The following is a 15,094-nucleotide window of genomic DNA, read 5'->3' as shown; positions in this document are numbered from 1 at the left end:
GTCATCTTCCTCCGTGGTAATCACACCCAAACTTTGTAAGAACTCCTGTGATTTCCAAACAGTAATCCATTGTTGGGATTCATGTACAAATCAGCAGGATATAAGCTAGTTAGCTAATTAAACAAGGTGACAGAAGGTTACACTATGATGTGTTTAAGGGTCACTAAAATTACTATTGGGTGAAGGTTGATAAAAATAAAACTCATCATTATGTGTTCAAATGTGACATCAAGAAAATTAAAATTCACTTTGAAGTGAGAAACTTGCATTAATGCATGTGTGGAGGAGATTTTTGTCTTCCCAGTAATATTAAATAGATATTACTATGGGATTACAACCTGTTTAAATTCCTAACCTGAGATCTTATCAGTTTAAATTAATAAATTAAAACCATAAATGTCTAGATTTTCAAAGCAAGTATTCAAATTAAAATACAATTATTGATTGTCTTTCCTTCAAATAATAGAGCTGTATCATTGCGGACTTGATAAGGACTCAGATTGTTAAGGAGTCTCGATACTGATATCAGTATCAATAAGGATTAACAATCCCCATCCCCTATCGTAAAGAGCTGATTGTAACTGCTATCAGGAAACGTTATTACTAAAGAGATTGTAACGTATTTAATTATGTGTATGTAGGTCAGATTTTAGAACTAAGAACAGCAGGTGTGGCACTAAAACGTTATTTATTGATTCCTCCAGTTCTTTCAGTTGCATTATAATTAAAATGGACTATAAGAAGGATCCCATGCTGTACCTGCTGTAAATCCTTCATCTAAGAACTGAAGCTGGATTATCAGAAAAAACTTTTCAACTTGTCTGGTTTGGTTATGATATGTCCAATTTTATTATTTTTATTTATTTTATTTATTTATATTTGGGGCATTTTTGCCTTTAATGGACAGGACAGCTGAAGAGAGACAGGTAATGTGGGGTGCAGAGAGTGGGGGTGGACATGCAGTAGGCTGGAATCGAACCTGCGACCTCTGCAAAGAGGGCGATAGCCTCTGTACATGGGGCGCATGCTTAGACGGCTAAGACAACGGCGCCCCTGAAATGTCCTATTGAATGAAGTTTCATTTATCAGTCATATAATAATAATAATGCATTAGGTAAGTGCATTCAAATGGCTGTACATGCATTGTACAATAAAATTATCATCTATGTTGACCTTCGCAATACAATGCAATATGCATTTAACGTAGAAACAGTTACAGAAACATGCAGTCCAATGACATGTATTTACTTTTCAGGTAGAGGTGGAGTACAAAAAAGTCTTACAGGAGAACTGATTTCAAATAAACTCTTTGGATTTCACCTACTATGAGAACAGCACCGAGGTCTCACCTTCAGCTTTAAACCAATCTCATATAATGAACTGCCTGTGGTTTACAAGGAGAAGAAAAACATTTTCAAGTCATTTTCTCTGCTGCCACATCCTCTGCTGGTCTCTCTCTGTCAGCTGTCTCTCACAAATAGTCTCATTTACTGAGCCACTTAATGATATTGACATTTCCCCGTGTCTCTCTGGCCCTGGTGCCTTGGAATTTGTTTCCAGCCATATTGCACAGAACTGAGTGCTAATGGCTGCTGAAGCCCTTCATGACCTGCAAACAGCCTGCTGCTTATAAGGTCTTATTGCTGGGATGTGGTTCTCCCACCTCAGGCGCTGTTAATGGCCTCTCACAAAGATGAGCTAAGAGACGGCTGATACATCACCAGCTTTTTCTCTCTCTGTTCTGCCTTGCTCTAATGTGCCTTTGCCTGTCTGTTGGCCTCTCTGACATCTCTCACTCTTTCTCTTTCACACCCATTTCCATCTCTATTTCTGTTACTCTCTTATTCCTATCTTCATACATGATGGCCACTCTCCTTTGTCTCACCTCTTCAGCACTTCTGTCCCCCTTTTTCCTGTCTCACTAGGCTACCACTGGTCACATTTTGGTGGGATTAATAGTGTTTGATAAAGGCGATAGGATGGCTTTATACTGCCTGGGCCCCGGGGTGTAGGAGCAATATGTCTGGAACCTGACCTCCATAAGAAAAAGAGAAGAAAAGACAAGTAGGATAGATTAGGAACAGTAAATTTCAACAGCACAAATAGACATTCTACCTAAGGTTTAATAAACCCACGGTAATCCACATTTTAAATTCTGCTTTTGGGGATATCGTGAGTTCAACTTGAACATGAGTGCTCATCTTTGTCCAAAAACATTCATCTTTATTAGTTTAAGTCACTTTTTGAATTGAATGAAACATGGTGGCAGCCCCTTTTTGCAGTGGTTTTACACAGTAGCATCTCTTTAGAATTAAAGAGGACTGAGTTCTGTAAGGACCCAGCAGGAACCCATCAGAGCTTATGTGCTGGATATTTCATGCTGCAGGGCACTGAAACATACTCAGTTGTTTTCTCTCTCTTTTTTACACCCCCCCCCCTCTCTCTCTCTATCTCTATCTCTCTCTCTATCTCTTTCCTCTGTTTCACTTTGTAACAGGTTAATTTCCCTTCCTAACGGGGTGCTTCAGATTCTGGAGGTGACCAAGGAGGATGAGGGTGCCTACCGCTGTGTCGCGTCCAACTCTGCCAGGAAGGACATCAGTCATGAAGCCAGGCTCAGACTCACCACAGGTGAGCTCTGTTGTTGTGCTTTATAGTGTTTGAATAAGCAGCAAGGTCCTGCTGGGAGCTGCCAGGCCAATCTCAAATATCTAATGTGAGTTTTAGTGGCACTGCTCATGGCACATTGGGTTTAACTCTGTATTTTCATTGTCTGATGGAAATATCAGCAGTTTATTTAATGTAAATCCAAAAATATATTGTTTTCTTTTCTATTCTGACATCCAATTCCAAAGATAGTAACATGTTTGTGTGGTTCTTTGTGTGGTTTGTCTAAGTGGTGTAGCCATACCTGCACATTACGTGTCTCCACGGTTGAACATAGAGCAACTATAGAGAAAACATCATTCAGATCACGCAATTCATTTAGAGGTGGTAGTGATGGCTATGTCCAAGAAGGATAATAATTCTCCACCTGAGCACCATGTTCACTCTCTTTATTTATCGCACTCAAACTTCATGACAGCCTAAAAAAATGTGTCATCTAACCTGAGAAAGCATGTCGAGGTCTGTAGGTAACAAACTTGTTTTATTCCAGGTGAATATTATAAACCAAGCTCTTTGTGCTTGAAGTAACTTAGTTGCTGTTTTTATTCTATTGTATACTTTTTATAGATTTGAAATCATGTTTTCTAAGATGAACATAATGTAGCAGAATGTACACCCCATGTATTATTGCCTGCACTCATACAATGTGATACAATGTGAAAATACCCTTTGAGATTTTTTTTTTAAAGTACTCTGAATACTTAAGTATTTTGAATAGAAAGTTCTCCATCTCTACTACTGTCTAGTACTTTAACTCAAGTAATAAATTGAAAGAGCAACTTTCACTTTTATTGGAGAAATATTTAACCGGGAGTATCTATATTTCTTTAAGTAAATAAGTCAGGTCAAACTTATTTATACAGTACATTTTAAAACAAGCACTGTTGACTGAAGTGCTGTACAAGCTTAAAACCCAATATCTATAAAAGCAAATATTAGTTAAAAAGAATAAATATAAAAAACACAATAGATAATGAATTAATATTTTTTCTGTTTTGGTCTTTAATTTAAACAGAACAAAGGTCTACAGTCTGTGTAAGTAGTCATCTAACAAATAGAGATAACACAATTTTACATGTTCACACTGGTTTGATTCACACAATAAAAAAAATCGAGAAAAAAACAAAACAGCAATGTCCTAAAAAGGATTAGGCTGAAGCCCAAGGATTATTTCTAGGCCTTGGGCATCAGCCTATTAACATAACGCAACAAAATATCCACCGTAGATAAAAGCAAAATAAAGAAGCTGTGTACTTGTCCATCACTGCTTTTAAGGCACATTAAGTTCCCTGTTTTGATCAAGAATGTGCTTCTAATGTGTTCTTTGGCACAGATTGTAGAACATTGTGCATCTGCTGTGGGAATAATTGATGCTGAACATAGATGTAGTCTGCAAAAAGGGAACCCAGTGTATAAAGATCAATCTCTATTCCTGTCATCATTTGAAAAGAAAAGAATTAGGTAATAATGCGTGTACTAAAAAAACACATTTATAAAACCAGCCACTTGAGCATCTTCATCAGAGCTGTCATGGTTTAAAAACACAAGTACCTGTGGATGTAGCAATAAAACAAAACCTTAAATTAATTTTTTACTGTTCACCAAGTTTGATGGTAGATTAAAAAAACAGATATAATCTGACCCTCAGCTTTATCAAGTCCTTGCAGAGGTTCAGTAGGTCAGTGTTCATTTATTGTCTGAATACTTTGACACTCATGTTATAGAAGTCACCAGGTCTCCCTGCTCCTTGTTCCTCTAATTGAGACGAATCAAAGTGAAGCATTGTACAACATTTAAAGATTATAAACTTGTTTTAACTTGTGTTAAAAATGAAACTATATTTGACACTCGGCCCACTTGCTTAAAATGCAGTGACTTCTATACATCCATCATCTTCTTATTCAAAGCATATTATCTATTATGAGAAGCTTGTGTGTGTAATAAATGCAGGTGCTTAATATTTATCTTGCCTGTACTTCGGGAAGCTTCAAAACATCCAGGTATAAAGATACTTTTATACTCTGAGTGTTGACAGACAGTATTGTCACCTTCTATACGGTTGTTGATGTCATTGGGTTTAAGCCATCAATGCAGCTTGCTGTAAATGTCTGGAACTCTTTGTTCACCTGCTAATAGAGGAACTATAAATTGTTCAATGTTTCAGTTTTGTGACCAAGTAAAAGCCTGACTCATATTGAAGTCAAAACTCAGCTGGAGCTGGTAACTGAAGATCACATCTATGTATTTATATTAGAATCTCTAACATGTTTCCAAATGATGCTCCTCTAATTTCAGTCAAACTCAGTGATGTTCATATTATTCCAAATGTGTCGAGGATGCCTATTTAACCGCCTACAAAGCCCTCAATAAGCTCACCCACTTATACCTGACTTATAGCCTCAAACGCCACGCCCATCTCGCCACCTCCAATCATCAGATGCTAATCTCCTATTCCCTATCACCAAGAGCCTTTGCCATCGCTGCCCCAACTCTCTGGAACTTTCCCCCCCAAAACAACCGCAACTCTGACACTCATTTTTCGCACTTCATGTAGAGCGTCTTTCAGTACTTAGAAAAGCGCCATATCAGTCTTATCATTTATTATTATTATTATTATTATTATTATTATTATTATTATTAGTTTTCTTGATTTATCCAATGTCTCTATAATAAAGTTCAAACATGTCTTAACGCTTGGTGCAAGATGACATCCAGTCCTCCAGAAGCCATGTACAGTACATCATTTTAAAACTACATGGCAACAGAGGAAAACTGATGTGTATGATTGAATCACATGAGTAATGGTTTGTGTAGAATAAAGACACTTCTTCCAGTACTGAATGGGTTGAACAGTGTTTCTGACATCAGCAAGCATCCTGAGTTTCCTGCAAACTTACAAGGACAATAATTAGTGGATCACATTCTACAGTGAATCGCTCAATAGGACAGTTAGGTGTGATCTCATCATTAGGCAGCCAACCTTAAACCCATGATGTTTTCACAGCCTGTGTGGTTGGCGAGCTTGAGATCAGTCAACAGTAATTGGCTGCTCTGTGGAAACCATTGTGCTCACAGCCTTTGTCTCATGTGAAAGAAAAGACATGAAGAAAGAGGGAGAAGGCCAGGCATTCATAGCCGTAGTGAGTCAGATAAAGTATGATGACTTTTCAAAGTTTTTGCATCCTTTCAACAGCAATGTTTTATGTTTCATTTGAGTTTTTGTACTTTTAAGTCTGAATTTGTTATTTTTTTATGTGCTGTCATCATCATTTGCTTACAAAATAATCAGTCTTGCTCATGCTGCCGGGATTCTAATCTGCATAACCACCCGCTCACAATACATCATCCTGCTTATTACACAGCTATGAACTTAAGACATAAAAAAGTTGACATAAGATACTGATTTAAAATAGATTTAATCACACATCCCAATTCCACTGTCATTAATTCTGTCATAGCATCAGATTTGTATCAGCCTACTAGCGAGATGAATCAACATTGAACTGAACATTTGAATTTATGTTTAAGATAATATACCACCCTCCTTATTTGTTAAAATATCAAACTAAATGTTTCCACTGAAGGCAAGGCAAATTTATTTATAAAGCGCTTTTCAGCTACAAGGCAATTCAAAGTGCTTTACATAAAATGATCAATACAGTTAAAAAAAATCAGCTGAACATTAAAAAACATTTAAATGAAATTAAAAATAGTCATGAAAAATCGTAAAAACATATTACATTGTCAAGAATAAAAAGAATAAAAAGTTACAGTTTAAGAAATAAATAAATAAATAAATATTTGATTTAATTAAAAGCAGCGGCAAACAGAAAAGTCTTCAGCTTTGATTTAAAAGAGCTGAGAGTTGCAGCGGACTTGCAGTTCTCTGGCAATTTATTCCAGATACTTGGTGCATAAAAACTAAAGGATGCCTCGCCGTGTTTAGTCCTAACTCTTGGGACAGTAAGCAGACCTGTCCCAGATGACCTCAGAGGTCTGGATGGTTCATAGCGTGTCAAGAGGTCACTAATGTATTTTGGCCCAAAACCGTTTAGTGCTTTGTAAACTAACAGTGATATTTTAAAATCAATTCTCTGACAGACCGGTAGCCAGTGTCAGACCTCAGTACTGGAGTGATGTGATCCACTTTTTTGGTCCTTGTTAGGACTCGAGCAGCAGCATTCTGAATGAGCTGCAGCTGTCTGATTGATTTCTTAGGTAGTCCTGTAAAGACACCATTACAATAAGTGAATGAAGGTAAAAAATAAAGTCAAAATGCAGAAATATTTGTGTTAAAATTTCTGTCCTCATTCAGTTCTCCTTCTTCTCAGAGCTTTGCAGTTGACCCAGCTTTGCGAAAAACTTCCACTAGATTCGTTTTAGGCCCATCTCTGCTCCGCCACAGCAGAGCTGACAGGTTTTGCTCTCAGTTCAGCATAGAGCAGATCAAGTGAGACAAAAAGTCACAGAACAATATTAAAGAATTCGGTTAATTTTCAGAGGACAACACTCAGGGCCTGATCTACTAAGATCCCAAATAACCAGCGCTAATTTGCGTGTGCAAACTATAATATTGCACGTGCTATAAGTGGGCGTGTTGCGGGTGATCTACTATGATTGCGTGCGCAGTTGATGACAAGTGCAAAAGTGGTGCAGACCGCACTATTTTAATGAGGATTTTATGTGTGCTACTCCGTGCTGCTGGTGAGTGTTGATGGATTAGAGAACATGGAGATGGACCGAACATGGATCTGGTGGAAGTCCAGTGTTTAGCATGAACAACACAAATTTGAAACTTTGTGAAAATGTGAAACTTTTCACACTTTTGCTACTACTGCTCATGGTACAAGTTACTTTGGAGTGATCAGCAACTTAGAGATGCACTAACAAGATCTGCTGCTATTGCCTGGATTTCAGGACAGGATGTTGCTCTACTCTTCTCTATCTGAGATGGTTGGATATCCAGTAGCTCATCAGGCTGCTGTCACTTCTGTGTACTCATTATTCCTGACTCTCAAAACCAGCCAGGGATGAAAACTAACGTTTTTGCCACTGCGTCAACCAGCAGTGGTGAAATGGGTTTGGCTCATTTCCATGGATTGATATGATATGACGCGTGTGATCAGGTTGTCCCTGTCATCGCTCTTGCTCTTGTTATAGGGTTTTGACCTATTAGAATCAAGTATTTGACACCGCCAGGTAATAAGAGAATCCTCTTTTTTTGTACCTTACTGTTAAACATAAAAAGCATTTGGGTTTTGGATTTTCTGGAATATATTGAGTATATTTTAGTGGATTTTCTCACCTGAAATGGCTCAAGGGTTGATGGTTCTGAGCTATTCCTGATAAGTGGTCTTGCTGCTGTTGTGGCACTCACGGAGAAAACTACTTGAGGCGCTATTGAGGGCAATTACATGTAACAGATGTCAGGTCTAATGCCATCACATATCTTGCTGCACTTCAGAGTGTTATGATAAGATTACCTCAACACTCAAGGCTAAGCTTTGACAGTTGGATGCTAAGGTCATCAAGTTCACGCACTTAACTTGAGAGGATGAAAAAAAAAAGAAATCCTCAGTTTCTATTTTCTCTTCTTTTTACTTTGTACCAACATCCTTCATACCCAGATGTAACCCCTTTGAAGGCGCACTCTGCAGTCCAGTCCTTGCTGAAGCAGACTGACCCACTTAAAGCCTTATGCATAGCCAATGGCTGCTGTATGTAATCTTAATGATTAATTTATAATATGTTTACAGAATGCTGGGTGTCTTCCTGTAGATGATTAGCATTATGTGCTGTTGAGGCTGAATTGCTGAGAGGTAAGGCAGTGTTTTACCAGCCGTCCCTTAGGGACTGATACACACTCGAAAAAAGTGTCTGGTCCCTTCATCCCACAAACAATGAGCTTTGAATAACATCCTTAGTCACTGAGGAGGAGAGATTGGTGGTTCTGTCAACCAACACAGTGATTAGCCCTTTCTTGCACATGCAGATTCTTTCTTTTGAGAGCTTGTTTTTACGCTGTTGTGCTCTTATCCTGTTAGGCAGAGTGTCGTGTACAGTCTGTAAGTGAAGGACCCTGCTGATGTGTACTGAGTAGTTAACATGTGTGCTGAGTCAACTAAAACTGCATTTCCACAAAGTGATCTGGTTGAGTTCAGTACGGTAGGCCTATAGTACCCACTTATTTGCATTTCCATTGTCAAAACTTAGGGGGGGGGTACTAAAATAACTGATTCATACCTTCCAACTCATTTGGCACCCTTCTGTTGGGGTACCAGGTGTACTGATCCAACTGGAAAGTGTGGAACTACTCTGCAATCTGGTGATTGAGAGAGAGGATGGTAGAGGTAAAATTAAACTGGATTATAACTCTCCTAACTTAATTAATTAATTAATTAAATTAATTATGACTCTGTTGTAAGTAGGTTTTTATTCAGGAAATGGCTTTGGGTGTTACAGATACAGATACGGTGATACAGATGCCAGGGATGCTCTTTAGAAAAACGGGTGCTTGACGCAGACACCTGCCGAGCGGTAAGAGGAGCACGGAGATGATTGCAAACGGAGAGAAAGATTGCACAAGACCACATATTCCTGTGACCTGATGTCATTTCATAATTAGCATAGCTCAGCTGTGGCCAACATAGTTCATAACCACATTATTTTGCCACTTAAAGTTCACCATTGGCTTGAATAAATGCTACAAGTTACTCTTTACCAAATAACTGTCATGGACACAACAGCAAAATAAAAGCATTGTGTTAAGACAAGGGAAGTCTCTCCACAGAGGGGTAGGCTACAATACTGCAGAAAAACAAGAACTAATATTGTACACACAGCAAAAACTGATGCATGAAAATAATCAGAATGAAGGAAAAGAAATGTTTAGTGCTAAAAATGTTAGAGGAGAGACCCCAAACCCTCCTGAAGGTGCAAACTAGTAAAGAACAATTAACTATGTAATCACACTAACCAACACAATTTTGCTAATAACAATAAAGTAATACTTTTGATGAATTGAAGTTGTAGGAACATTTGTAGAAACACTATAACAACGTTTTGGGTTGTATGTAATGTATCTATACATTTATTTAATATCTAACTCACCCACCCTGGACTGCCAGCAGGCCACCACCACAAGTATATTTATTCTATTCTTAACACTGACATCCCTCCTACTTCTTCTCCATTCCCACACTGCATTTGTCATCCCTGGAGTCAGAGTCAAGGACAGACTCACTGTAAATCTCTACAGTAACTGTAACACCACTCCGTTTTGTTAAACTATGCTACTTTCCAAACTAATGCCTCATGCCCTGGGCCTCATAACTTCAGTCTCCTGGCAGTGTGGAGCTCCTATGGCTGTTAGAGAAGTAAAAAGCAACACACTCTCATACTCATAGCCCGACACTTGGTCGAGTCATCTAGTAGTACCCCTAGCTGCACTGTTTTAATGAGATGTATAGTTAACCTAAGCTACACTTTGCCATGGCTTTCTGTAGCAAAGCTTTCTGTCCATCAAAAACATTTTCTCAGTTGGAGTTGTGTGGGTTTTATTTACATGTTTATAAAGTAGTTTTTTATTTTTTTTACACAATTGACATATGGCAGTGAGTTACCGTGGTTGCATTTGTTTTGGACTTTTACATGTGTTTCTGAAGTTGCATTTTTTCTGAGTTTATAGATAGTCTACCCTAGTTGGCCAACTATATGGACTGTCTTTATCATGGAGTGGCTTGCTGTGTTGAAAGGAAACTTTGTCCCACCGAGTTGCTGAAAACTTCTCAGAAGTTATTTTCAAAAGATCTCCAAATGTTGTACTGGAGCCAGATTTAAAGTTTGTGTTTAGGTCAGATATTTGTCTGAATAATATTTGAGTTAGATGTATTATGTTTCATATTATGAAGTATCAATGTTAATTGAGTTAACTGGTTGCTTACCCTGGGTTGATAATGAAAAGATTTAAATGGTTACCTGATGGCGGAGAAGAACAGTTTACTGACCACATTTTATATCATCAATTTTTAACTATTGCAGTTGCCTTTTTTTTTGTTTTTCGGACTGGAAAAGTTAACCCGAGTTTGTTCTGCATAAATGATTTCAGTTATTCCTCTGTGTGTGCTTTTTGGAAAGTGTGTCGGTTACTCCTCCACTAACCTCAAGTGGCTAAATGACAAAGATTGAGTTAGCCATATCATTGTGTGACAAAGGCTTAGTTAACAAAATGCAAGTCCAGTTTTTTTCCTTCAAAGAATTTCAGCAGTTAAATTAAGTCAAACACATCACCATGTCTCTTTTGTCCATTGTTGAAAAATACAACTCAAAAAGTATCATGAGAGTATCCAATTCTACACAAAGTATGCTAAGTACCAAACATTGGGCTGGAAACACCCTTGTTTTGCTGTGGGCTGCCCTAGGTTGTAAATGTAACATCAGGTTTATACATTAGCCACAGTAGCAACAGTTTTCAACCACTGGTCTTTAAATGAGGGAAAGCCTTAATGCAAACTCAGTGAGATAAATGAAGCTTATGCAGCAGTATTGTACTGTTCGGCTGGCCACCATCTTTAAATGAACTTTAAAAGCAATAATTCATTATGATAGTAGTTAAAGACTCAATTCGAAAGGGCCTTGGAGCTTTTTAGCACACTCTCACTGTAGTGTTGGCATGCTGGGGTTGCACAAGGAATTGTAAGATAAATTTCAGCAACCATTAGTCGTGGTATGAAGTGTAGCCAGGAGTCAGACTGGATATTTTATTTGAACCTTTGTTATGTTTGTTCTTTTCTTAAAGCACTTCATTACAGTGACTCACATAACTCTCATTGTGGCTTATATGATGAAAAACATACATACATGTTCTGTTGTTTCAGGCTCATCCGAAGCCCTGAACAGAGTTACGATTGTTGCACCACCTCAGAATGCTACAGTCGTGCTCGGCCGCCCCGCTGTGATGGAGTGCATGGCACAAGGCCAGCCGAAGCCCATGGTGTCTTGGAGCAGACAAGGTAACATTTGAATATTCTCTACTCTTAATGCGTCTGATGAAATTCATTGTCTGGTTCCTGAATGTAACTGTCTACCTGGCATACTCAGAACAAACATCAACATGTCAGAGCTGCAGCTACAATGTCACTTTTTGTTTTACTGATAATAGCTGTCTCTTCTCTGTTGTTCTGTTGTTAGATGAATTGTCAGATTGACTAAATTGCCCTCACAGTTTTGATGCACACACATAAGCTTGTAGCCTTGGTGGGTGTGATGTCTTGTAAGCTTTTGAGTAACTTTTGTGATGTGACATCTACTGTTTGCTGAGAGTTTGTGCTCTATCAGAAGTTTGTGGGATTACAGGTCAGATCCCCAAGTGCTACCAATTTTCTTTGTTCTGTGTCTCAGACAACTTAAAGCTGGGGTTGGTAGTCTCGGAAAACCAGCATGAATTTGAATGTAGCTTTTCCTCATGACTCCGTCTAACCCCTCCCCTCCTCCCTCGGAGCTCCTCCAAAACGACGCCCCCCCCCCCCCCCCGCTCACATGCACGAGCGCCGCTGATTCTCGACCTTATGATCGTGACTGATTCAAAACCGGTCCTCACCAAAACATTATCATAGTGAAAGTTAAAAACACAAACAAACATGGCTGCTGTTAGTACTCACAACTATCATGCTAGCATTATCCAGTTGTACCGGTGACACGATATCAGGAGAAAAGTTATAACATATATAATACTGTAACAACTCTACTGTTTGTTAAACGTGTTCAGTGTAGATGTTCTTAATTCCTACAGTGTTGACAGTCAGTGAAGGCATCAGGAGAGGTGTAGAGTGTGCAAGTGGGAGAGAGGAGAGACAAGAGGAGAAGTTTTTCATTCATTCAAACATTGATTGTTGCTTTGTTGGTCGGCGTGATCACGGCCGACAGTGACCGGTTATTAAAGATCAATGTGTTCACGAATCGTCTCGTCATCACTACAGCGTCCGGACGGACGCTACAATAAATATATATTTTCTGTAGGACTTACTGAACGTCATTAATTATTCTGCTTGTTGGTGAGAGCTTTTTAGACTCTGATCCGGACCACAGTCCTGAGCAAAGCACCTCATCAGGTCAGAGGGGACAGGCCCGAGGACGAGTGAGAGGAGCAGTAAATAGAGTCAGGGGAAGTAGAGGCAGGAGACGGGGACTCGGAGGAGTGCACGCCGGGGAAATGTACGCGCAGGAGGAGGGCAGAACTGCTGAACGGGATTTGATTGGTTTAAAATTTGGGGAGCCAAAAAACGGTGATTGTTTAGTGTTTTCCCAGGTTTACTCCGGCTGTAGATAGCAGTTTTTTTTCACTCTTTTTTAGGAACACATCATGTAATGATTGCCATCAGGACATTAAGATCATTTTAACCAGTATGACAAAAAGTGTATCTAAATCTGATTACCAACCCGAGCTTTAAGGTTTCAGAAATAATCTTCACTTTTCTCAAGGACAGGCTCTTTTTTTCCCCATGTCATCTCTGCAGTCTGAATAAAGCTGCCATGATGTTCTTTGTTGCTTTGTACAGATGGGAAGCCCATTTCCACTGATGTGGTTGTCCTTGCAACAAACCTGGTGATTAGAGACACGAGGCGTCACCACGCTGGCGTTTATGTCTGCCGGGCCAACAAGCCCATGACCAGAGAGTTTGTCATTGCTGCTGCTGAGCTCCATGTGCCTGGTAGGAATCACATTTTTTTTGTTTTAATTGTATCTTTATTTGGAATGGACAGGTAGATACAACAGCATAGCAACATTAGTAAAAGTAAAAACAAAAATCCTTCCAGTTTTGTTTGTTTTGAGTCCAGAAAAAACATAACAACAGCCATCCTGGAATAAGAGTCCAAAGAAGGTAAGGTCATAGACTATGGATCAGATTTTGTTCACCCATTATGGTGTCCACACTTCTCTGATAACTTAAATTTCCTAGCAATTGTGGAAAAGAAACAATAATAGTGGAAACACAATGACCTCTTATGGACAGACCTGACAATTTGCTTGGGATAAACATTTTTAACTTCACATAATGACAAGTTCAACTTTTTGAGAGCGCTGTTTTATTGAAAGTAGTGTGTGAACAAGATTTTCCTATAAGCCACCAAGACATTGAGGATCTGATGGATTTTTCGTGAAACAGGTAGAGAAATGTTGTATTGATGCTTTTGTAACTCAAGAGCAAATAGGCAAAAAATACATTCTGACAAACCTAATTAAAACTGTATTTCCTGACATCTTTTTACAATTTATTATTTCGCTATTCCTCTTTCTTGCATCAATTAAACCCAGTTTTTGGATTGTGGTTTTTATTATAGCCAGAAATGGGAAAGTGATGTAGAAGACTTACAGCCCTTTTCTGTATGATATGATAAAATACAATAGTCAATGATACGATACGATACAATACGATTCGATTCGATACGGTTTGGTATCTTTGTTTTTACGTCATTGATTTTGAACCTTCCTTTGTAAACCTCCTTTTCCTCAACTTTGCTGACGTGCAAAACTAAATATTCAGAGTTTGCCTTTGTTTTTGCACTGCATATATATTCAGTGTCCTGTTTAAGTCAGAGCTCCAATTGTTCTACCTTTAACAGCTCCTCCAGTGATTCTCCAGCCCCCAGAGACGGCGTCCCTCTCCAGGGGAAACACAGCCAGGTTTGTCTGCAACAGCTCTGGGGAGCCTCCTCCAGTTCTGCACTGGCTAAAGGATGGCCGGCCTATTAAGCCCTTCAGACGGGTGAAGAGCCAAAGCCCTGGAGTCCTGCTCATAAACCAGCTGGCACTGGAGGATGCTGGATATTACCAGTGCATAGCAGACAATGGGCTGGGTACGGCCTGTGCCACTGCCAAGCTCACAGTGATTGTGAGGGAAGGTCTACCCAGCCCTCCTCAGCACCTGTCAGCCACACCCTTCTCCAGCACCACTGCCCTGCTCACCTGGGAGAAACCTGAGTACAACTCAGACCAAATTATTGGCTATTCTGTGCACTGCCAACTTGCCACAGGTTTGTGTGTGTTTGTATTTGAATCCTACAATAAGTTTGCATTTCTTATCAAAAATCATTGTGTTCGAATATTTTCCTCCGTTTCAGGTTCAGATAATGTGGAGTACCAGTTTGCGATGAACAATGACACCACAGAGTATCATGTCAAAGAGCTTCTCCCACATACTGCCTACACATTCTTTGTGGTGGCTTACTCTCCCATGGGAGCCAGCCGCCCATCCCTGCCTGTCACTGTGGAGATGCTGGAGGACGGTTAGTATTCGCAGTGATACACAGGTAAAGTAAGGCCATGCTGGCATAAAATAAGGCAACACGGGTAAAATACAGCCAGCCTTGGATGGTTCACTGACTCACATTTCAAACATTACTGGTTTGCTAACCTTGTAACTCCTCA

The 15,094-nt window shown here is 39.3% G+C and overlaps 1 protein-coding gene across 3 annotated transcripts in view; it reads left to right on the top strand.

Moving 5' to 3' along the window:
• igdcc4 (immunoglobulin superfamily, DCC subclass, member 4) overlaps positions 1–15,094 on the top strand; it is a 64,377-nt gene that overhangs the window by 31,668 nt on the left and 17,615 nt on the right. For all 3 annotated transcript variants that reach the window (XM_034681043.1, XM_034681044.1, XM_034681042.1), the window contains exons 4-8: positions 2,498–2,631; positions 11,544–11,678; positions 13,224–13,376; positions 14,290–14,700; positions 14,788–14,952. In XM_034681043.1, coding sequence (XP_034536934.1) covers positions 2,498–2,631; positions 11,544–11,678; positions 13,224–13,376; positions 14,290–14,700; positions 14,788–14,952 — 998 coding nt within the window. The remainder of the gene's footprint in view (positions 1–2,497; positions 2,632–11,543; positions 11,679–13,223; positions 13,377–14,289; positions 14,701–14,787; positions 14,953–15,094) is intronic.

This window comes from Notolabrus celidotus, chromosome 3 (genome assembly GCF_009762535.1).
Source record: "Notolabrus celidotus isolate fNotCel1 chromosome 3, fNotCel1.pri, whole genome shotgun sequence".
NCBI classification, from domain to species: Eukaryota; Metazoa; Chordata; class Actinopteri; order Labriformes; family Labridae; genus Notolabrus; species Notolabrus celidotus.
This window is presented reverse-complemented; position numbering and strand designations above follow the sequence as displayed.